Consider the following 24094-nt stretch of genomic DNA (forward strand, 5'->3'; position numbering starts at 1 on the left):
CCCACCCCGCTAGGCCCCAAGCCAGCGGTGTTTTATGGAGGATTTTGGCCTTCACGGTGAGTCCGAAATGCTTCCTCCCTCATCGTGTCATGTGTCTATCAAGCCTTCTTGCTGGCTGTTGCCCCAGTTTATTCCTTCTAACCTGTGTCTACGCAAGTGAGCAAGAGGTTTGAACTTTGCTTCTTGACTTAAAGGACTTTTGACCTAAGAAGACGCCATTCCCTCATCTGACCTGACTTCTGAACCCAAGTGTTTGGTTGGACTCTTATTCACAAGGCTCTCTACTGAAAATAAGAGTTAGCTTCTTAAAATGGCCCCCACCAAACCACACCAGCCAGGGTGAAGAGCCCCTTTCCCCACTGCTTCCCAAGCACCTTCTCTTTTTTCTACTCAGATAATGCTGCATCTTCAGATACCTCCCAGAATGAGCCCGGTTTTCTTTCCCAAATTTAGCTCCGGATCACAACTGCTATCGGTATCTAGCACGAGATCCGCAGTCTTCTGAAACCCCATCAGTCAGGATGTTTGGTGTTCTTGCTTTACAGACCAAGCAAGGAAATCCTCCTTCTCCCATTGAACAAGGAAATTGTTCAATGACCCTGGGTGCCCGCAGGACAACAGCATGCCCCTGGAAAGGCTTTGTGTGTCCGTGCAGCATTGCCTTCTGCTTATCCACCTTTCAATGATGCTTTCTGAGGCTGAGAGCCCCTCCAGGGGCTGGCAGCGATGGGGACTCACCCCTTTCTTACCTGGCTCCATTGCCCCTTGACTTAATAAGGTCGAAAATTCCTGGTAGGGTAGAGGCCTGTCTTCTGCACCCCAAAGGCTGTGATGAAGATGTTGATGATGACTGTGATGAAGATGAGAGCTGTGGCAGCATTGTTGAGTATATTCAGGCGGGGTTGCTTTGCTACGTCATTCAGGTTCAGGCGAGCTGTGTGATTCAGTGCAAAAACAAAACGTGATTTGTGTCTTGACTCCAAGTCCCCCAGCCCCTGCAAGCCTTCCCTGCCTGGCAAATGTCCATGGTGGCCCTGGACACAGCAGCCACATTGCTGGGGGAATAGTCCCAGGAGCTTTACAGTGGGCACAGCCTTCCCTATGACAAGGTAGGAGGACAGAGCAGGGGAAAACCATCTGCCTTTTATGTCACGCATCTCTTTTTGCCATGTGGGTGCCATGGCCCTACAATGGCCAACCCAAAGCAGCCGAGTCACTGCTGCATGCTGGCCAGGCACGTGCCATATGACACCCACTGCATGGCTGTGGGACGTGCCAAGGTAAGGCTGGGTGACACAGGGGACAAGGCTGGAAACACCCTGCTGTGGCTGGGCCTCAGGACTTTCTGTGGCCTCAGATCCCGTATCCCATATAAGAAAGCACGTAGGATATACAGGAAAAGGTGGTGTTCTGCTCACTTTTAATAGTGGGCATGTGTTTGAGACTCAAATGCTGGAACTCCCATGTCAGATGGAGCACTGGGCAAGCCTGCCTGAAACACTGGTTTTAATATACTGTCTATATGGCAGTAGGAGAACTGTGGCATTGGTTAAAGGTGAGGATAATGAAGAGATAATGAATGAATGGTTGGGGAAAGGGGCTTCTCCCTCCGACCCCTTTGCCAGCAGCACCGTGCAAGGGCATACACATCTCGACAGCCACCTTACCGCTGATGATGAGGAGAATCCCGATCACCACCTGGAAGAAGAGGGAGATGCTGATGAGCACGATGAGGGTGATGTAGTACTGGAAGGAAGCCCCCTGCTCCAGCACTGCTTTGAGCTGTGTCACGTTCGCCATGAACAGTGCCACATCCAGCATGCTCTCTGCCACGCTCTTCTTCGTCGCATAGTGGTTGATGTTCATCGGGCCGCTCATCCGGAGGTGAGGATTTGTGCCCTGGGGAGGCAAGAGAAACCACATGAACTGGTACAATTCCTAAGCCGACAGGACCCTCTATTCTGCCTTGCCATGTGGTTTATCTAGAAAGCCTGGGAAAGAGTTAAAGCTTCATGCTTTAAACCTGGTGAGAGCACCCAACTTTCTCTTGCAGTCATCTTGTGGTGTTAATAGGCACAAAACACTTGCAGTGATCAAGAGCTCAGCAAGGTTAGAAAAACACTGGGAATTTGTGTGGAAAACAAGCTTGTCCAGAGATAAAATAGTGTAGATGACCCAGAGACAGGGATTTTACAAGCAGTATTAAATTCTCTTCCTTCGGGGCACAGACAAGCCTCAAACTTCAGGGGGCTTAAAGAGAGGTCTTCTTTTTCAGTCGGCTGTTCAAAGGGCTGTCAGTGGCTGGGCTTTGGATCTTCTGTGAACGCTTGTTGCTGGCTACTAGCTTAAACAAAATACTAGAGCATATGTGACAATCCATGTTTTTTTGTCCGTTTCTGAAACCACAAGCACTATTTCTTCGAAATGTCAGGCACCAAAATGCTTGGAGACAAGGGGTGGGATTCATCACACCTAACCTGAACCAACCATTCAGGCATGGTTTTTGTCAGTGGAGAGAAACAGGTATTTACAAGGGGTAGGTCATCTGGTTGCTTTTAACCTAATTACAAGGTGTAGGTCATTTGGCTGCTTTTAGCCATCTACCTTTTCTCTATCATCCTTAAGTGAGTTCCTCCGTCAGCTGCCTTGCCCCAGATGATTAAAGGACAACGAGATGGAGGAGACAAGTGCTTTCAGCTCACTCAGTGTCATCAGCTGACACACACACACAAAAAAAAAAAAGGCAACAATAACAAAAGGTTTGAATATATCTGCAGCAAGCTATGATCTTTGTCAAAAAGAAAGAAAACAATGTGCCAACATAGCAGACAGGCTTCAACTCTGGATAATCAGCCTCCTGTCAGCTGTTAGTGAGGGCTGGCAGCTTTGCCCTCAGCGCTGTCTGATGGACGACCCTATAAATCTGTAGAAAAGGGACAGGTGTGGTTCTGAGGGGCCTCTTTTGTTGAGAGTGGCAGAAGAGATGTCTCCAGGCGTGTACTAGAAGTAGGGCTGTGCCTTTGTCAAGTGGTGAGCGCTCCTTTGGTCCATTTGTCTCTGATAAAGCACAAAATGTAATCTTTTCCTCTAGGCAGAGCACTAGAGAAAAATGATGCATAGTGCTCTATGCTGCTGTCTCCGGTTTCCTTGTGCGTCCCTGTGCTGAGCAGAACAAGCAAACCTGGGAGAGCCTTGTGCATGTTTGTCATTGCAATGGGGACCAGGTTTCAGAGGGGGGTTGTGGCTGTGCCAGACATTGCCCTTGTGTGAGGAAAGATGTGCAGGAAGGGCTGTGTCCTGTTTGAATGACTGATGAATGTGGTCACTTATGAAGGGGCCAGCTTTGAGGGTAGGAATGTGCTTTTGGGGATTTTTTTCTTTTTTGATAGTTTCAAGCATTTAATTCTTGTGGTTTCTAATCCTGAAGCAAATGTGGTTAAGAGGCTCTTTTGCAGAGCCTGTATTTCTTGCTGTGGAAAGCAGAAGGTAAAGGATGTTGGAAGGAGATAAAAGTAGAAGAGTGGGGAGCCTGTAAAAACTCTAAGGCAGTGGGGGGGAGGGGGGTTGTTCAGGGCTTCTTAACAGCACTGTCTGATGTCTGGGGCAATAGAAAAGAGGTACCATGTCTAGGGAAAGGAGGCCAGCAAAAGGTCTGACCATGGGAATGTGTCTTAAAATTCTAGATTTAGGTATGACCTGCTCTCAGCTGGCTTAAAAGCACGTGAGCCTGTCACAGCAGAGTGACGCTCACACCCAGTAGTGCCAGGTTTGAGATTTGGTCCCTTTTAGCGTGTTTTCCTTCTCATCTCTGAAGTTTGCCTTCTGCTCAGCAGCGCTACAATGCTGGGCATTGACAATTTATCTCTGTAACGATGAGTTAAGGATGGCAGAACAAGGACTCGTACAAACCGGACAAAGCTTCTGTCAAACAAGTGACTGGCACAAGGAGGCTGAGACATCTGTTCCCAGTAGCTTATGTGGAGATAAATAAGGCAAGTCAGTTCTTCTTGAATAAAATCTCTTCCTCCTCTTGAGCTGCCAGCTCCTTTACCTGTAGCGAGAACTGGAGCAGAGTTGCAGTGTGCTGAGCTCCGTCACAGATGAACAGGCAACGAAAATAGTTTTCACATGCTCTTTTCTCACATGAGTGAGCACAATGGCATGCACCCCTGTTTGGGAGATGATACTGCAGGCAGGAAAAGTTGCTGCTCTCCCATGTGGAGCTGCTGGATCTGGGAAATCCTTGCACTGAGCAGTTTTAAAAAAAAAAAAAAAAAAAAAAAAAAAAAAAAAACCATGATTCCTGTTTTGAGGTTCTGTCTGCCCTGGCTTGGTAGATCAACAAAGGTGGCCAAAAGGTTACTGGATGGTGAAAGCTGGGCACCATGCTAATGTGAAGGCAGCTAAGCAATCAACCAGTCTACAGAAGTGCTTATACTGCAGAAGTCCTATTGATCGCAGCTAAAGTTAGAGCAATCCAGCTCCTCTATGGATTCCTCCCTTACAGAGTACTCTGTCTGGCCCAGCAGCCACAAATGCAGACCTGGAGCCTCTGATAACACGAGGCTTAAGTAGAGCAGCAGTCTTCAGAGACCTGGTGTTTCGATTGCTGTGGAAGGATGGCATTGACAGGGTGCCAGTGCCGTAGCTGGCACCAGCTAACCACTGCATCTGTGCCATATGGGTAAGAAAGCTGTGACTGACTCTCTTGTTTTATTTCTGGGCTTCTGCTGTGTGTGCAAAGCTCTCGAAATGGGACCGATGCTGCTCTTGCTTTGCCTAAAAGTTCAGTCCTCTGATGGCTGTGGTCCAGGAGCTGATTCATGAGCAGCTTGTGTTTCCCACAGCAGGATTGCCCAGGGAGCTGCAGGGGGTTATATGGGATCACTGGGGAGATTGTGATTCCCTTTTGGCAAGCAGAGACCTAAGGCAAGCCACAGGACATACCTGAAGGCTTATTAATGTGACTTAGGTCATCAGGGTAGAGCTGGTGTCTTTCTAGTCACGTTGAAAGTGTTCCCTTCTGAGAGTGGGGATTGCTGCAGTATCTTCTGGATGTCTTGGCTTTCTGTATGAGACAGCTGTATTCCCCTATAGAGACTGGGCAAGCCTCAGTCTGACCTCAGGCAAATCATCTTTTTGCTTTCTCTCGTGTAAATGTGGCACAGCCACACAGATCTCTAAGGGGGCTGAGTGAGGCACCCAGCGATGTTTTATAACAGGCTCTACTTTTACTCCAAGCACTCCCCTACACGCATGTGTGCGCTAATATTTAGCTTCTACTTTTATTTTATTTTAGGAAATGGTGTATAATGTTCAGTTTGGGGCCCCTTGCTACAAGAAGGACATGGAGGTGCTCGAGAGACTCCAGAGAAGGGCGATGAAGCTGGTGAGGGGTCTGGAGAACAAGTCTTATGAGGAGCGGCTGAGGGAGCTGGGATTGTTCAGCCTGGAGAAGAGGAGGCTCAGGGGTGACTTTATCACTCTCTATAGGTACCTTAAAAGAGGCTGTAGCAAGGTAGGGGTTGGTCTATTCTCCCACATGCCTGGTGACAGGACGAGGGGGAATGGGCTAAAGTTGTGCCAGGGGAGGTTTAGGTTGGATATTAGGAAGAACTTCTTTACCGAAAGGGTTGTTAGGCACTGGAATGGGCTGCCCAGGGAAGTGGTTGAGTCGCCGTCCCTGGAGGTCTTTAAGAGACGTTTAGATGTAGCCCTTAGTGATATGGTTTAGTGGAGGTCTTGTTAGTGTTAGGTCAGAGGTTGGACTAGGTGATCTTGGAGGTCTCTTCCAACCTAGATGATTCTGTGATAAAGGAGGAGCAGAATATCACCACAATTGTGTGGGGCCTCCCACTTTTTGCATGTGATCTCTGGTTTAGCTACATGGAGCTGTCAGACAGCAGGGCCTGTGAAGCCTTGCTCTGGCACCAGAGGGCATGCTGGCCTACACAGCTGCCCGGCCCTGCTTTGCTAACTAAATCTACCTGAAAACTTTCCACTGAAATTAGTTTTCAAGGAAATTCTTTTCCTTTTAATTTTTTTCTCCTTCAAGAAATAGCTACCTTATTATGAAAACCTTTGGAGAAGGTTCATCTACATATTTTTTTCCGAAGCTCGCAGGTTTGCTGCGGGGGGTGAGGAGCTGAAACATTCTTAAAGCTGTTTGGAAAAGTTCTGCAAAACCTATGGTTGCTTTTTTTTTTTTTTTTGAGGGGAAGGAGGGGGGAACACAGAGCAGATCTAATTGCAAAACCTGTGGGCTTTGTGGGTTTTGTGACCCTCTCCTCAGGGGAGGAGAGGCTGAAAGAGACAGTGGGATAGCGTGAGATTGAGAAGTATGCAGATGATAATCGTCTTCATGGGAGCGCTCTGGCAGAGGGGGATGTCAGAGGAGCAGCTATATTACTGGCCATCATTTCCAAGGGAAATGCTGGAGGGTGCCAAAGCAAACAGAGGCGTGAAGGCAGGCCCTGCACGCAGAGGGGTAGGTGCAGAGGCTCGCACTGCGGGGATGGCAGCTGATAAACAGCCGCCCGCACACAGGCGAGCACACACAGGCACGCACCGGGCATCAGGCACCAGGGAAAACCCGGGGTGTTTTTCCACAGTATTTGCCAGTTGGCAGCTGTAGAAGTACTTTGTAAACATCAGCTGCTGAAGGTTAAAGCATACAGAAACTCATCATTTTGCAAGGTAGGAGAGGAGCGCTGTTCCCCTTCTGCATGCAGGAGGCAGAGATGGAAAGCCCTGCTCTCGGTCAATGCTTCTGAGTGCACAGTTATTAGCTTCTCTGCTTTTCCAGGGGAACTCAGTTACTGCAGCTCCCAGTCACTTCACTAGGGATGAATGGAGCCAATCTTAATATTTCTGACATACGTGTCACGTCTGGGCACTTGGCAGTGTTGGTGGCAGCATGGGGAGCAGCAGAGATGACCAGACTCCTGCCCCCCAGCAGGTTGTACCTCTTCACGTCTGTCTGTAGAGGGGGGACACGCAGAGAGCACTCTGGTCAATACAAACTGTCTTGCAGTCTTCCCATGAGATGAAGCCTGGTTATCTCCTATTTAGCCTGGCAGCAAGCACCCTGGCTGTGTTCCACAAGCAAAAGTTACAGCAAACCCTGCCATGGCTGCTGCAGGCAAAACAAAAGCTGAGTGTTCAGGGCCAGTCCCCCTCCTTGGCCTCTGCAGAGTATGTCAGCTAGTCCAGTTGTGCTTAGGGTTTTTTTGTTTTTAATATAGCCATCTGTTCTGCTCGCTGGGGGTCCTATCCAGAGCCAAATGGTTGTGTTGCCTTCAATTCAGATCGGATGAACCCCAGAAAATAAGTCAGGGATGCTTTCCTTGTATCTCAGGCTCTACCCCTGTATGGGAGTGGTTCTGATCAAGACCTTTCTGATCTTTCTCTGATGTGTCCCCACATTTCTGTGACAGGTCACTGCTCATTGTAAAACTGACCCCAGTGGTTTGGATGAGCTTTCTTCAACCAAAAAGTGGCTTCCAGTGCAGAGGGCCAGGGCCTCTTCAGAAGTGGAAACCTAGGCAAATGGCCAGCACAGATCCTCTTTGCATGCTAAGCACCATTCATGTTCTCCAGTCTTGTTGAACTCCCACTCTCCACTTGCTTTACCCACCTTCTGTATCTCATCTCACACCCATGTGCAAGCCCAGTGAGCTCTTTTGGGCAGAGGTGTCATCACAGTGCAGCAGCTACAGCGCTGGGACCTCACCCTTGAGCCACTGTGTCTCTAGGTGGGACGCTAATACGGGTAAAGGGATGAACGTGCAGCGGCATGAGACTGTCAGCAGAGCCTCCTGGATTTACCCAGCTGAAAGGCTGGCCTCGTGTTCTCGCTGTGGCTCAGAAATGAGGCTGTGCAGGAGGCTAGCAGCGAAACCTAATACTGCATGGAGCTAAAGGACTGGAAGTGAGCGGTAAGGTCCCCTGGCAGCGGAGGCGAGGAGCGGGGCGAGTCAGGAGGCAGCAGAGCCTCTCCTCGCCCTTGCCCTGCGGCTGACATGGCAGCTGGCTCTGCTTCCCGGCTGGCTGCAGCACTCGCAGCCTGCAGAGACCTGCTTGTCGCATCAGGCATGCGTGCTCCGTGCTCCCCTTCTCCCTCTCCCCAGCTCTGCTCATCTCTCGCTCATCCTGCAGGACCTGCTTTGCCCCCATCTGCATCCTTCTCTCCTCCTCCTGCTGTCTTCTCTCATCTTCTTCCTCAATTCTCTCCTTCTCCATTGTTTTCTCACCCTGTGCCTCTCTCCTTGCCTTCCTTCCACACTTTGCCCAGCTCTTTTTTCCTTCACTCAGGTTGCTTCTCCTTTTTTGCCCTGCCCTGCCTCCCCTTGGCACGCTGCGCTGCTCTATGGCAAGTTCCTTGAATCTGTTCGCTCTCGGATGCTGCGCATGGCTTCCCATGCTACAGGGCAGCATAAATTATGTATTGCACAAATAACTGTCTTACCAAATCTATATTAAACCCCCTCGTTAAGTGTATTTATGATACTGAATTGAAGGGATCCAGGAAATGACTGGCAGGCTGCAGAGCTGAGCTGGAATAGAAGGCAGTGTTTCTTTTCCAGGTAGGCTGGACTGAGGAAGAGGCAGGAAGGGCAATGACACTGGTGGAGGAGCCTTCATCTACAGCTCAGGAGCAATTAGCGGGCTTGGGGGCACATGTATTTCTTGGCCTCAACAGCTAGGATGTGCTGATGTGTGATCCCTGGCTGCTGAACAGAAGCGATTGGGTGTGGGTGTGTGGTGGGGGGGGACACCTCTTTGAATGTACAGAGCTGGGAGTGCACTTGAAAGGATTAGCAGGAGCAATTATTTCCAAAGCCAGGATATAGATGCTGGAGCCTGTTCAAGTCACTTGTGTTTAGCACCCAGAGCAGATTGATCCTGGTGATTTGGGGGGTGGGGAGAAAAAAGGAAGTGGAGACTAAAAACAGCTTTATGGGGGGAGAAAAAAAATAAAAGTAGGTTAGCAGAGAAAATGAGTTTATAAAAAATGGAAGAGCAGCCGGGAGGCACAACAGTAACCACTGCATTGTGCTTACAAAGCTAAACATGCTAAGATGAATCCCCAAGCTGGATGGCTTATGGCACAAAATATTAAGAAAAGCTGGTTCTGATCTCAGGCTGCAGCCAGATCCAAAGAGCAAATAAGTTTATATCGATCATCGTAATTCGAAACATTCCTAGAGCAAGGTCCTAAATCAGAACTTCTTTCAAGTCTAAGGGTGTCTGCATCCACTGCTGAGGGTCAGGTTGATTTCTAAAACTGTGGGAAGATGGAAACAGCTGTGCAGGGTCAGATCGAAGTGCTAGCTCCCCTCTGACTATGGTTGGTAGCAGATGCCTCAGGTAAAACTCCTAGGATGGGACAAGCACATAACAAGGATCCTTTGTGGTCTGTTGACGCAGTGACCTGCAGCTCTGAATGCAGAGCTGCCCTGGGCTGATGCTGGCTTCCATGTGAGGAAGCCCAAGGTTAACTTGTGCGTTGTCCTTTGCTATGTGGCTTAGGTCATTTTACATGCTCTCCCTGGATCTTCATTTCCCTGTCTATAAAATAATGAGAATGTTCACACAGGTCATGTCCAGGGAGAGAAATGGCTATGGTTTACTGTAGAAGCCTGATACGTGCCTGTTTTGGTATATAATACACATGGGCTGAATTCATCAGGTAAGCCAGTGAAGTGTTTGAAACTAGGTGATTTTCATATTCTCAGAGAGCTTTACTTAGTGTTTTTGCAGACAAACCTCCCTTTAAGCCACTCTGGAGTTCAGGTTCATCTGCAGGTTTTGATAGGTACATGCCCCTGGTCTCCCTCTGAGTAGTCAGGGCTCCCCAGAGAAGAGGAGCTGTGACAGTCTGGCTGGAAAGAGGGGAGAATCCAACTGAGGGTTTCAAGAGAGGCAGAGCTGATGAAATCCATAAATAGTGCAACTCAGGGGTTTTTGTCCCTCCATTATTTGTAAGTTTATCTGCAATGCATTTTTCCAGTTTCACGTGCTAACACTCACAACAGCTTTGTCCTGTGGGTCTGTGTCTGTCTGCTATTGCACCAGCAGCTCCAAACATATCCTGCTGATTTCATCTCACCTGGGTGTGTACTGTTTTTTCTTCACATTCTGCCAGGCTTAGCTTCTTTCTCTGCCAGGAAATAGAACCAATCTCTTGATCTAAAAGGGTTAAATCTACTGATTTTTGTTCAGAACAGGCACGCTCAGTTGTATGCCAACTGAGGCCTCGTGCCATCAGGAGGAAGGGGAAAAATAAAGGTGCTGCTGCCAATCTAAGCATTCATAAGCCCTTAATCCTAATTGCTTTTATGTGTTTTGTTTTGTTTTCTTTCAGGGCTGGCCAAACTAGGTAGTGAATGTGGAAACTCGTGAGCCAGTAGCTGGGTTACAGGGAAAGATGCTTGTAGTCAGCAATGGGCAGTGAAGTATGCAGAGCAGCATCTCAAGTCTGTGCTAGGCTGCTTGGGAATGTCACATGTAGAAACAACATCATCTGTCTCCGGGAAGACTTTTAAACACATTAGGGGTGTTCTACCCAATGGCTGTTGCTTTTTAACATAAGAAAATGCAGAGTGATGCATGGCTGTGGCTGTTTGGCTTCAATTAGTGTTAACACCCTTCCATTAAACCCTGGCAGGCAGGGCTGCCCCTTGCTTGAGAGCCTGCTGTGCCAAGGAGGGCTGCTGCTGCCTCGCCAGGGCTGGGGGTGACCTGGGGCAGGCACAGGGTGCTGTGCTTGAAGGGTGCTCTGTGGTGTGAGTGGGAGCACCTCTGCGTACTGTGGAGCACATCCATGGCTTATATCTCCAAGCCTGGCTGAAGAACTGCCATGCTTGTTTGCTTTGTGTATAGTGTTGTTTTGTGTGGGGCCAGTGCGTTAGCATTTCTGCTTGTGGCTTGGTTGTTCTCCAGCTGAGGCTATTGCTCTTGTTCTTGGATTGATTGTGGCGAGTCACTTAGCTGCATTCTAGAGGGTTTCAATGCTGCTGTTGCTAAAATGGAGAGAAACAGGATCGTGTGAGCCAAGTCAGTTCCAGGAGCTCATGAGGCCTCACCCTGGCCCTCAGCTGTTGTATAATATCTGTCTTGGATTCTCAGTAAAAATAATGCTGTTTCACATCTCATGTTAAGAGCTTTTCAGTACGAGAAAATACTTGCTCTTCCACATATGTACAGTAACTAACACAATGGAGCTCTGGTCTCCCTGTGGGCACTCTGTGAGTCTGACTGCTCTCAGTCAGAGCCTATTATCCTAACTCTATCAGAGATTTTAAGTGTTCTTAAGTTAAACTTTATGATGGATTTGACAGTTAGCTTGTGCAGAGGCTGTACACGTGTGATTATTATCCGTAGGTGTTAGGAAAAGTTATGTGAATCTGAACCACCAGGAAAATCCAGATGGGGTCAAGGTGAGTTTTATGCCAAAACCTGTACTCTGGCCATGTGTGGCGGAAACCTGAAGCAGACAGAACCCTGAAGTGGAATGGCCTTGCATCAAAAGGCATCAAAAGCCTCAAGTCTGTAAAGCTGGAATTATGAGAACAGTCTATTAAGCTAAAAACAGGTAATCCTGTAATTAGAGGAATTGTTGGGTGAGACACATTAATGTTTAAAACAAAGTGCCTTTTCAGGTGAGTCTATTCCTTCAGTCTTGGTTTCTCTCCCAGCAATTTCCACGGACTTCCTGGTGTGTGTAAACCTGATGTTCTTCACTAAGTCCCTGGGAAAGCCTTCTCCCCACATCCTGCTGAGTTGCTCACCCTCTTCTCCCTGCATAGCCCTGTGGAGCATGCTCTAGGTGTCTTCCCCTCTTCTAGAGCCTTCCAGTGGCTGAGGGAACAAGAGCAGGAAGAGGGCAAACAGGCAGCTCTTCTCCCACGCCTTCCCCAAGTGGAGAAGTGTCCCAGACATGCCCTTCTTACTGGAGTACGCAACTTACAGTCTCTGTGCGGTGAATTGGAAGCAACCGAGCCAAGCGGTTGTGCCATCTGCTACAATTAATGAACAATTTGGAACTTTATTCGGGGGGGGGGGGGGCGGAAGGCCCTGTGCAGACCCATCTACCCACAGGACGGGTGTCCTTGCAGAAAGGCAGCAGTGCCAGGCCCTGTGGGATATCCCCATGCAGGGCCCTGGAGGCAGCTCCTTAGTAGGCTGACCCTGGCAATGAGAGAAGGTGAAGGGGCAGAAGGCAGGCAAAAGATTACAAGAGCAGCTTTAAAATCCTTTCTTGGCATGGATTTTCATAAACTACACAAATCCAGTAGGATCTCAATGTTGTGCAGAGGGTCTAAGCCCTATAATTAAGCCCCTTCAAAGGCTCGCTTCTCGTGGAGAACCTGGCATTCCTGGGCAAGGCGTTATCACTAGAGGGCACTGGGAACTAGGATGTGGGGACACAGCTAACCAGGTCACCCTGGGAGCCCTTCCTTTGTGAGGAACAAAGGAAAGACCCAACACATCATCCTTACCAACCCCTGGGTGCCCAGGAGGAAAATCTGAGATTAGTGCTTCTGATATCACTTTGTTTTATATGGGTTTACCAACTTGAGGCATCTGAGTTGGGAAGCTTTGACTGTATTGTTAATAATTTGAGAGCTGGGCCAGCTCTATGGCTTAGGACAAAAGTAAAGTCCAGGGAGGGGATTTAAGGTGGTAATAGAGTGGATGATTTTCCTTAATTAGAAATATTAAGTTTGGCTTACCCTTCTCTTCCTGGAGTGATTTCAAGGGTGGGGTCATCCTGTTGTTTGGGTTTATAGCTTGCTATGTTGACAGAAAGATTCATAGGATGGGGTTGTTTTTCTTTTTCTTTCCATCCTTCAGTGCAGCTTAATGGTGCTGTAAAAGCTAGCCATGCTAAAGTCAGGGCAGTGATATAGTGTGCTGTAAAAATGGCCATTGGTATGTTGGTAATACTGTACATAAATTGGGAATTTCAGCTGGGCAGAGATCAGAACTGAAACAGCCAGCAGCCAGTAACTTCTCCCCCTTCTGAAAAATGGTACTGGGACTTTCCTATCCAACTTCCATTGAGTTCATCAGAAGTTAAACAATAAAACGCTTATCTTTGGCCATTCAGCCTAACTTCACAACATTGAATTAAATTATTCTCCATCAGTGTGGCTCTGAAGGCATCCCCCTTGAAGTAAGATCAAACAAAGTGGCAAAACTGAGTGCCAGGATCAGGTTTTTTAATAATATTAGGTAACATGGCTGTTCTACTTGGCAAACTGCATTAAGTAGATAATGGTAAACTACTTGGGTGATCACCAGGACACTGGCACGACTGACACAAGAAACTCAACATCTTGGATGACAACCATCAAGTGCTGGCGTGAGCAAGGCAAAGTCATGTGTTTAAAGGGAAGTCAGGGTGAGGGGAATGAGGAAAGACCTTGATAATATGGATTAAGGCACTCAGGAACTGGGCGGAAAAGGAAGTGACCTCTGTCTTTTGCTTTTCACGTGTGAGCTGTTCAGTGTAGGCCTCTGAGACTGAGCAGGGAGTGAGCGTGGTGAGGAGGGGGATTTTTGTCCCCCTCTGCTCCAGCTTTGCCATCACAGCTGCTTCCTGCCGTGCATGGCCTTGAGGAGTTCAGAAGCTCACCTTTGAAATCTCTAGGTCCCGTGTCACAGCAGCCAGCCCCTTTTCCACCAGCAGGTCTTCCTAAAAGCTGGGATCTGACTTCAGCACTTACTGGGAAGAGGGTGGCAGGAGACGGATTAGACGAGAACCGAGATAACCAGCAGGTGGTGCTCATTTGTAAATGTGAAGGGTTGCTACATCGCTAAAATGGTAGCAAGAATTTCTGCAGTGCCATCAGTTACCCAATGCTCGCATTTTTTTTCCAGTGCATTATGAATTTGGATACAATGATGACTAAAATGGGTTATATGCTATCTAGATAGAGCTCTAGGTGAGGAGGTATTGCAAAATATCACTGTATAACCTGGAAACTTCTTTGACCAGCTGCAATGTAGGAATTGGAGTCTAAGGGCAAGGAATTCAAGAAAGCCCTAATCATTTGGGCTTCAAAGATGCCTCATGTAACTCATTTAAGATACAGTGCCAGAGGAATCCACAGAAAAATAAATATGTAGCAACTGTAGAGTTTCTCTCTCTCTTTCTCCCCTCTATCAATCATCAATTTTAGAATTCATTTTGTGCTTTTTCTGTTGCATTAAAATAATACACAAGAGCCTGGAACATTGTAGTGAGTAATGTGTACAACAAAGCTCAGGAAGGGTGCTCTGTAAAAAAAAAAAAAAGTGCTACTTCATTAGATGGTCATGCATGTAAAACTGGCTTTCATTAAAATTGATTTATTTTTTTAATGGTTTCTGTAGCCTTCAATTGTGTGTTTTTTTTTTTTTTAAATATTGAATATTAACCACCTAACTGAAACACGTTCTCCCAATAATATTTCTCTTCGGGTAAAACTGCCTGTCCTCCTTTAATACTAAATGCTATAATTTTTCAATAGCAACCTTCCGGAGTCTTAAGTTTCTCTTCCCTGCAGCACAGAAAGGAAGCTGCAGTAGACTTGGAGAAGTATTATGTCTTGGGCCCAGTTCTTCATACAGCTGTTGCTGTTCAGTTTTAGGTAAATACAATACTAAAGGTCAGATTAGATAGTGTTTTAGAAATAAAACTGTCCTTGACCAAAATCCTGTGCAACTCTTGTGCAGACTGCAAGCAATCATAGACTTAGTTAGGCTGTTTTTAGTTTCCAAAGCAATGATTCAGAACAATCCTATTCTGAAGCAAGCGTTCCCACATGGTTTTAAATGGTGAATGTCTACCTGTCTCAAATCCAGCAAGAGCAGGAACATACCCCGTTACTTTTTACCCCAACATATAGTAAACAAAAATTTGAGACAGGAAAATAAAGGGAACGGTATCTCAAAACAGACTGTTTAAGCATCCCAGAGAATGGGGTTTTATGCTTCCAAAAGCAGGGAGGGCTTTCTAGATGACTGAATAGAAATGTGCTGGCCTTCACAGGCTGCTGAGAAAGCTCATGTGGCTGAAATTGTGCTTGTGAGAGTGTTCTATGGACAGGCACGCATGGGGAGGAAGATCAGTTTGCAGGTACCTGCCAAGATGTCCTGTATGGGTCAATCCCAGCACACCAGACCTTATTGCTGTTGCCCATCTGGTCTAGCATTCTGGCTCAGGCTAATGGAAGCAAAAACTGACTTATAATTCCTCCACTTCAAAATTAATAGTGGTCTCTCCTATCCATTCAGCTAAGTGCTATTCCTTTTAATGAGCCTAACAGGGTTGGAACTTCTGGTATAACCGGTGGGAAATTCTCAGCCACAATACATGGCTTAGGTAGCTGTTCCAGGCAACAGGATAGCAAAATGCTGATATCTGAAAATTATACTGTCTGAGGTCTTTATTTTCATCCACCTTCTTTCAAGTGACTACTAGAAACTCCGAGATTCATTATGCTGATATATCTAGAGTGTTGCAAAGTGCTTTGCATCAAGAAAGCCAAAGCAACATTTAAGCAAATGGCTGTGGAATGGTCTTTTGGCTGCAGCTAGCTTCAGAGAAAGACCTGTCTGACATGTACCTGTCTTGATGGCCAGCTGTGCTTGTATTGAAAGCTGTGGGGAAGAAAGCTTCCACTGACCTCCCTGGGGGAAACAGGAGCAGGCACTCCTTGGGCAGTGCTGGAGCATGGTTTTCTGTCCAAGGGCACTGATTAATAGTTTCTATTGGCTTTGAATTTGGCATATACTGAGCACTTCTGCAAGTCAGATGGGGTTTATGTGTATTTGAGGCAATCTTCCCTAGTATAAGTAATTAGATAAGGTGCATTTAATTAGGCTGTAGAAATTAAGAAAATCAGAACCCAATTCAGCTGAAGTTGTTCCTGCTTTCACAGCCAAAGCAATGTATTTGAAACATTTTATTGTGAATAAATCTCATCAGAGATTCCCTGTTAAATATCCATGCTTACAACAGAACTGTCATCTGGGGGATGAGTGTCCCCTCAGTATGGGGGCTGGATGGAACAAGACTGGAATTGGGCAAAACTAGAACTTTAACTCAGTCTCTGGACAAATCTGGTAGTTATGGGAAGTTTAGTGATGTCTAAGATTAAAGCAGCAACTATGGATGCTCAAAACCGAAAGAAATTGTCATTGCTGTCAAGCTGAGAGAACTCATATCTCAGTGTGGAAAGTGAGAAGAAAAATGCAAATAGTGTCCAGGAGGAACTTCAGGAATGGTCCCTGTCTCTAGCTGTGCTGTCAGCTCCACTCCAGCTGCTCATACGGTACTTGAACTTTTGAATCTTGCATTATCTTATCACTGACGTACTCGAGGGTTTGGCAGGTGATTCATGTACACTGATTCACAATTCATCCTGGGTGAAGCTTGCAGCAAAAGGTATGATCTCCAGTGTCATATACGGGGCAGGGGGGATGGGACCCACGTTCAGACTCTTCCCTGGCACAATTTTCTTCTCTGTGACTTGCAGACTTCTGATTTGCTCTGCTGCCTGTGAGGTTGGAATCGAGGTCACATTCTGGCAATTTACACACCATCAGCTCTCACTTATCTGTGGGTGGTTATTCAGGTTATGGATTAACTGAGCAATCATTTAGCAAACCCTGCTTTCTGCTGCTTCCGGTCCAAATTGGTATGTGGGGCTGGACAGACTTGGCTAGGTGCTAATTTAGGAATCCCCACAGCATGTTGTCTGCTGTGTTGCTCAGCTTTCTTTTCTCTTATACCCTCAGTGTTTGCTCTCACAACTGGGATGCAGTAATACCCAGCTACAGCAAACTGTCAGCTATGACATTTACCTGGAAAATCATAAACTGAGTATATTGGCAAACAGGTATTTTATTTTAATACACTCTTTATTTTGTGGGAAGCTTATCCAGATTAGGAAGTCCCAGCAACTTCTCCCTTTTCAAAGTTAGTTTTGATGCAAGAACTGTTGAGTGACTCTGCAGGAGGAGGAGATGGGCAGCAGTAATTGTCTGTCAACCCAAACGCTCCCGAGACCAAACCCAGCAAAGTCTGCCCGCACAGTCAGAGGCTTTGAAACACCAGGAAACACCAGAAAGAGCTGTGCTGGGGCATCCTCTGTTTTTTTATTCACCAGAATGAGAGCCACATACATCTGAAGGGACAGGAAGATCTGTATATCAAAAGCACCAGTTCTGGAGCTTGTGTTCCTCGTGCAAGGAGTTCTTCAGAGAAGAGGCATTACTGCCCTGTTCTAAGCCCTTGGCTGGTGTGGGTGTTGGAGAGCTGCTGTGGGACTCGTACATGAAGGCTTGGGGCCCCAGCCAGACTCCCAGCACTAATGGAACATGTAGTTGATTTTGTGGAGAAGTAAAAAGATGCATCGTGAAACCTTGTGAGCAAAGAAGGGTCTATTCGCTTAACAAGGCAGGACTTGCATACACGCAGTCCTGGAGCACTTCAGGATGATCTGCTGCTTTCTCAAAGACAGCTCACGCTATCATTCTGGATGTTTACCTTCACAGTTAAAAAGTGCGTTTATTGATGGGGTAAACAGGTACACTTCTCTCTGAAGAAACCAGTTTGGTTAGTCAGCCTGGGTGTTGACATGAGATGGAAGGAAACCATTAGAAGAAACTGCATACTAGATATGGTAATTAGCCATGTGGTTGGTACCAGACAGTAGAGGCTTATGTGGAGCCTAGGGAACGTGGAGAGAGAACTTCACCTTTCTAAACAGGAGGACATTGAGCTCTGCTTCCCTGCCTGGGAAGTAGGTCAAGAAGAAGTGCACTCTCAATTCATATTCATCTCATAATTATTTCACACACTGAAGAACAACATTTCTGTCAAGGGGAAAGATGCCTCTGTGGCCAGTCTTATGGAAGAACTCAAAGCAACAGCATGCATATTTGACGCTTTCAGCATCAGTGCCCATCAGCATTGCCTTCCACATGAGCTCTCATTGCACTTCTGCTGTTAGTCTTGACTTTGCCAAGCTCCGGATGCACTCCAGTCACCACCAGAGTGAGAGTGCACCACCTCACCTTTGCCAACAGGACTCAAATCAAAGTATGATATGCTCTTGCTCCTGTTACTAAAGCCAATTGTTGTCTTTCAACATCACTATTGGAGAAGCAAATGGTCCTGACAGAAACACTTGTGTAAGGATGTGCATATTGAACAAAGACCACTTTAAAATGTCTCCTTTTGCTTCCTAAGTATTCTCTTTTCCCCACTTTAAGAAATATTTGCTTATTTTCATATGTAAGAGGTAATAACTTAAGACAGAAAGGGCCTTTGGAGGCCATTTGGTCCAAACCTCTGCTCAAAGCTAGGCCAACTGTGAAGTTACATTAGGTTGCTGAAGGTTATATCACTAAAGTATTAAATGGATGGACTGCCCAAAACCTCTCTGAGCAACCTGTTGCAATGTATGACCACCATCAGAGTGTTGTTTTTTTCCTTAGAGGTTTTAAAGGTATGTTTTAAAGATGGATACTGAAGGTTAAGTAAGGATAAATCTATATTAGTCTAGGTATAGAACAAGTGTTATATAGTCATCTGCGTTACCTGTTCTTGTTTTTTTCCAGAAGAGCCTTTCCCAGAAGCAGGGTGGAGTAACACACCAAAAAAAGTTTATATCCCATTTATATCCCACGTAAAATTTCCCATGACTTGAAGAAACATGTAAAGCAACAATGGGAAAAAAAAAAAAGCCAAGCAACAGTGTGTTACAGGGAATGATGGCTCTAATTCAGCATTCAACTATAGAGAAATATAAACATAAGGCTAAGTACAGCCACTCAATTTGACAAATCTTCTAAGTTGAAAAACAATCTACATAGTATGTGAAATAATGATACCATTAAAAAGCACACTGCTTTCAAGCTGCAATGTATTATCTCTACATATACTCCTTACAAATATTTCTTAAAACAGTGACCTGTTTTTTTTAAAGAGAATTGTCAATAGCATAGGAGATGAACACGTTGCTGCACCAAATTGTATATGTTCCAGATCTTTTTCTGTAGTAAAATATTTAGTAGCTAGCTTCATTCTCTGCCCCAGTTAAACCATTTTTTTTGATAAAAACTTTCTCAGTTTCATCATAACAGTGCAACTTTTTCCTCAGTTATTTCAACATCATGCTCTTAAGATGACTAAGTTGACTTCAGTGGAGATAGGACACTATGGGTTTTAGTTTAGTCTGAAAAGTGTAATGTAATCTTTAAGTTACTGGTCTACTTAGCTGGCAAAAATTGAAGTCAGAAATTCCTGAATCTTTTTCTTATCCGAGATCATAAACATAAAAATGAGGTAATACAAGGTGGCTGCCTTGGTGGTGGTGGGGAAATATCCACTTTTTTTTAATTCCTCCAAAGGAATTACTGTCCATGTAACACTCTATATAAAATACAAAACTCAGCCCTCGCAGCAGTTATATTGCCTGAAGTAATATTATAACTGCAGACATGCCTGGGATGAATCAGTCTTTTCTTAAGAATGAGGATTGTCGTTTTCCTTCCGACAGATCCCTGATCTGTGCATACACCAAAGCCCTGATTTCCCCTCAACATGTACTTAAATATTTCCTGCTGACAGCCATTCATACCAGCTTCCTGTTTTATTCTATTTTCTTCATGAATAGCAGTACTAAAATCAAGTAAGTAGCTATGATGTTGTAGCAAAGTTTGTATAATGTCTATTAGGGGGGAAAAATTGGGAACAATAGTCTCTCTTCCAGCTATTGCAGTAGGTTTGAATTAAGTGAAGAACAGAAAAGCTATTTGGGAGCTCTGTATATACATGGGTAAATACTCCTGTGTGTTATCACAGTTATTCTCAAATTAAAAAAAAAAAAAAGTATACTAAGTATTAGCTGGGTAAAGTTCGTAGGCTTTATATTAGCTACATCAGTTTTCAGTAGTGAACAAGACCCTAATCTCACAACCATTAGCTATTTCAGTCCTGGTAAACTTCTACAGTATCATTAGGAACGCTTGTTCTTTGCTTCCCTATACTTCTCAAACAGCAGCGTTTAACAGGAAGGAAAAGCATGAACTAGTCAACTATGTTCATCTGTTCTTAGTTTTCTGGATATGCTACATGTTTTGTTTTCTTCACCAATGTACTTAAAAAAAATCTGGTAAACTGATGTCATGCTTTAGTGTTTTCCCCTGGGACTTGTCAATCTAACACAGTTCACTAAGAGCACAATCTAATCATCATTACTGTTAACCATATTTCAGAAGCTTGTTCTTTATTAAGTACTCAGTATTTTATTGCATCTTTGAACTTCTAGTCTTTGTAATCTAATTTTCCCTGTAACTTTTCATTTCTCCAGTAATAATGCCTAACAGATTTCCAATAATTTTCGAGCTGAGTAGAGTTGGTTAATTCCCAGAAAAGAGACTGCCAGGGCAAGCCTAGCAACTCCTGCTAATGGCTAAGTACTTAAACTAAATTAGAACAAGAACTGAACCCCAGCACATTCTGAAAGGACATTGAAAATAATCTCCTTTTTTCTTGTTGAGATGTTAAACCAAGAGTCTTTCATCATGCGTAGTATTCAAACCTGCCCAAATTCTAGCAAAGACACAAGATTTAATTTCTGTTCTGTCTACTAGTTCTCTGTATAGCCAAGTTTTCAGTGTTTTTGAATGGCTTATTTCTCAAAGCAACCAGGAAAATGATGAAAGAAAGTGACTGGGAAGAGAAACTTGGACTGATTTGGACAGGAAAATGTGAATGGAAGGTGGAAATTATTCTAGAAAAGTTTACTAAAAACAACAGTTTCATAATCGTGAGTAAGGACTGCTTTGGTTAGAAGCACCTTCCTAAGTGAGGAAGTGAAGGCAGCTATTAAAAAATATATCAAATAGATGGGGAAGAGGAGAAAGAGGAAGGAGGCAACAATTATGTAAATTAGAGACTGGGGAAACATAAAGTGTAGAGACTTGAGCAGGAGCAAAAAAAATAAATAAATGAAACCTCTATCTCAGCCTAAGGACAGTAAGGCATTTTAAAGGATAACAGAAATAAAATAATTCCCAAAAATACATAGCCTGCTTGCTAGCAGAAGATGGTGAAAGTCTTAACGATACAGGAAAGGCAGAAATATTTGGTAGTTCTCTTTTGTGTTTAGAAACAAGCCAGATGATGTAATCATGCCTCCTGGGAATGCAGAAGTACTTTCCAACCCTCCCAAGTAACTAAGAAAGATGTTAAACAGCAACCACAAAGAATTAAAAAAAAAAAAAAAAAAAAAAAAAAAGGCATGCCTAGATAGCACCAGTTATGCAGAAGAGAGTTTTGTGAGATGAGTGTCCTTCTCTTGCTAGCTTGTCATAAGTGTTTGTGCACTAAGGAACTTCGAGTCTACAGGAGAGTTAACTCAATTGTAGGGCAAGATAACCTGGGTAATTGTGATCCAGCTTGTTTGATAGTAGAGGCAAATCGTGTGAAAGTTTGATATGGTATTCAGCTTGTAAAGAAGGAAAAAGGATATACTGTATTGTGCCTAGTATAATGTGAGGCTTGTTTTTTTGTTTTTTTTTTTGACTTTATTTCAGAAAATATTATTTGGAAACATCCATTGCTTTATATGCTATCCTGCTTGAGCAGATGTATTGTCCTTTACAGCCCTTTACTAGCTCCTGTAGCATGGTCTGGTGCCTGGGATTAGTTTGTGCTCTAGCTGGATTTGGCATAGATGTTGAGCGTTAGAGCTGGAACCATCCAAGCTAGGGTCAACCTGTTGACTGCTGCTGAGAGAGTTCAGTCTCTTTGCCTGTGTCATTTCTGGAGACCAAAGCTGGCTTAAAACAGAGGTACAAAAGACACTTGCAAGCCTGCAGAACAGAATATATGAGAGGTAGCCTGTGATGAAAGGCAGGCAGGCCATGAGGCTATGCATATGGCTAAGGGAGTATGTACGGAGTAAATTTTTTAAAAAAAATATGTAGATTTTATTTGTAGAGATAGCAAAAGTAAGAGCAGATCATTTAACTTTGTGTGTCACAAGGTGAAACTAGCCTAAGTTTATCCAATATGGTTAAGTCTTGACTCTAATCAACATGGTCATATGCCAGATAGTTTTGTCAGGCAAGTTTGCAGTGATTTGACATAAAATAGTAGATAAAGGTAACTATAATCAGTTATAATCAGTAACTATAATCTGGTCTTTTTTTAATGGCTAGGTACAATACAAATGAAGTACAGTTTATGAGCATTAAGAACTACACAAATGGAAGGCAATAATCCTGAAACGGATTTAAGGGTCCTAATGAAAATAGAGCTGAACAGGAGCTTGATGTGGGGCATAGCAGCTCTACAGTCATGACAGAAGCAGAGCTGTGTTTGTAAAATTCAATAGTCTAATCCCAGAATAACTTGGGAAATAAGCTTTCTAGTAGCTGAGAAATCCAGAAAATCTGGCAGTGCACAGGAAAAGAGCCATACAAATTATGAAAATACTACAAAAAAAAAAAAAAAAAGCCTTCAAATAGGAAACTGAAAGAGATCCAGCTGTCCACCTTAAAAAAGGCTTGATTCTGACTTATTAAGTAGCAGAATCTACCCTAAAGCAACTGTGTATTATTGCTGGAGGAAGCATAACAAAAACCTATAGCAGGAAGCTGAATCTAGATAAGTTTAAGTTACAAATGAAGACAGTAAGGTAACTTGCCAAGAGACAGGGTAAAATCTCCACCTCTTGAAACCTTCAAATGAAGATGTGGCACCTTTTATGCTCTAGCCAAATACCAGTTACTGGATTCAGTGCAGAAGAAGAAAATTAATATAGCATCGGCCTTACACAGAAGGCGACCCCGCATAATTTAATGATCCCTAAAGACTCGTGAGTATCTGTTGCTCTTCCTGAATTTTTGAAATGCATTTCTGTACACTGGCAAACTTCACTCAGCTTTAGTGCTAATATAGTGGTTATTCTATCAATCTATTACAATGGGGGTATAGTCAAAACTTAGTCAAGTATTTAATTTAACCAAGTAATCTGTGTAACAGGCTTTGTTCAAACAGCTCTGTGGGGTCTGGATATTGACCCCAAAAAGTGGGAGTTTGAGATTCTAAAAACAGGGGTGCTCATAAGAACCTTGCCACGTGATGATGGTGAAGTATGTCTGCTAGTACTGGATTATTTAAAAAAAAAAAAACACAAAAAAACTGTACTTCCCCTGTAGTGACTTCTCACCTGCTTTTGCCTAGCTTCCTGCCAGAATGCACACATTCTAAAATCTCTCCAGTATATTTGTATATTTTATTTTCCTCTCTATGAACAATCTAGCATGACTTGAAGAGACAATGAACTGCAGAGTTAAATACAGTGAAGGCAGTGTATCATTCAGATCTGGTCATGTCCTGACATCAAAAGTTTCTTTTATGTAATAGATTCACCAAGATTTTAATGAAATCCAAAAGCCGTAGGTGGGTGGTCAGTAGGGTTATGCAAGGCCTAAAACCTCTTGAGAAAGACTGTGAAGCTGTACTAATACTACTGCAGTTGCATGACAAGCTGGCAGGCTCTTGAATCATCTGAAGGCTCTTCCTGTTTTGACTTTCCCTGTAATGATTACGTTGACACCATGCAACACAGAACAGCACGTGAAGGTGTTTTGTCCAGCTCTTGGTCTCAGCAGTGTGTGGCCTTCTGCAGGATCTTTCAAGTGTATGAATAACCAGGAGCGCCAGAGGGCTGTGTGTGTGGCTCCATGCACGTAATAATTTCTTGATAATTTGAAGATAGTGATGAATTATGAAGATCTGAATAGTTACTGAGGAGCCCACAGCATACCATTACATGTGGTGGGACATCTTTTTTTGGAGGGCAGACTTTAGCATATAAAATCTCTCTGGCTGCTATGCTGCAGCTAATCCTGGGCTTCTGAACTGTAGATTGCAAACATCTACAGAGATGTCTGCATATTTGGAAGTAATGTAAGAAGACAGCAGTCAGAGACGTAGCTACTGAGTTAAATCCTGAACCAAATATTCCTCTTCTTCACTCTTCTACGTCCCAGCTCTCTGAGACAATGCATGAACAGGTTA

General features: G+C 44.5%; 1 protein-coding gene across 5 annotated transcripts in view; it reads right to left on the reverse strand.

Annotated features, from left to right (window-relative positions):
* Window positions 1-24094, reverse strand: part of NINJ2 (ninjurin 2) — a 47138-nt gene that overhangs the window by 1147 nt on the left and 21897 nt on the right. Inside the window, exons 2-4 of one of the 5 annotated variants that reach the window (XM_040562502.1) lie at window positions 13643-13732; window positions 1668-1899; window positions 750-934 (exon numbers count right to left, since the gene is read on the reverse strand). In XM_040562502.1, coding sequence (XP_040418436.1) covers window positions 771-934; window positions 1668-1878 — 375 coding nt within the window. In that variant the 5' untranslated portion in view covers window positions 1879-1899; window positions 13643-13732 and the 3' untranslated portion in view covers window positions 750-770. Of the gene's footprint in view, window positions 1-749; window positions 935-1667; window positions 1900-2175; window positions 2295-2477; window positions 2497-3909; window positions 4096-13642; window positions 13733-24094 lie in introns of those variants that run through there. The other 4 variants (XM_040562517.1, XM_040562491.1, XM_040562508.1 and 1 more) reach the window with 4 other exon arrangements.

This window comes from Cygnus olor, chromosome 1 (genome assembly GCF_009769625.2).
Source record: "Cygnus olor isolate bCygOlo1 chromosome 1, bCygOlo1.pri.v2, whole genome shotgun sequence".
NCBI classification, from domain to species: domain Eukaryota; kingdom Metazoa; phylum Chordata; class Aves; order Anseriformes; family Anatidae; genus Cygnus; species Cygnus olor.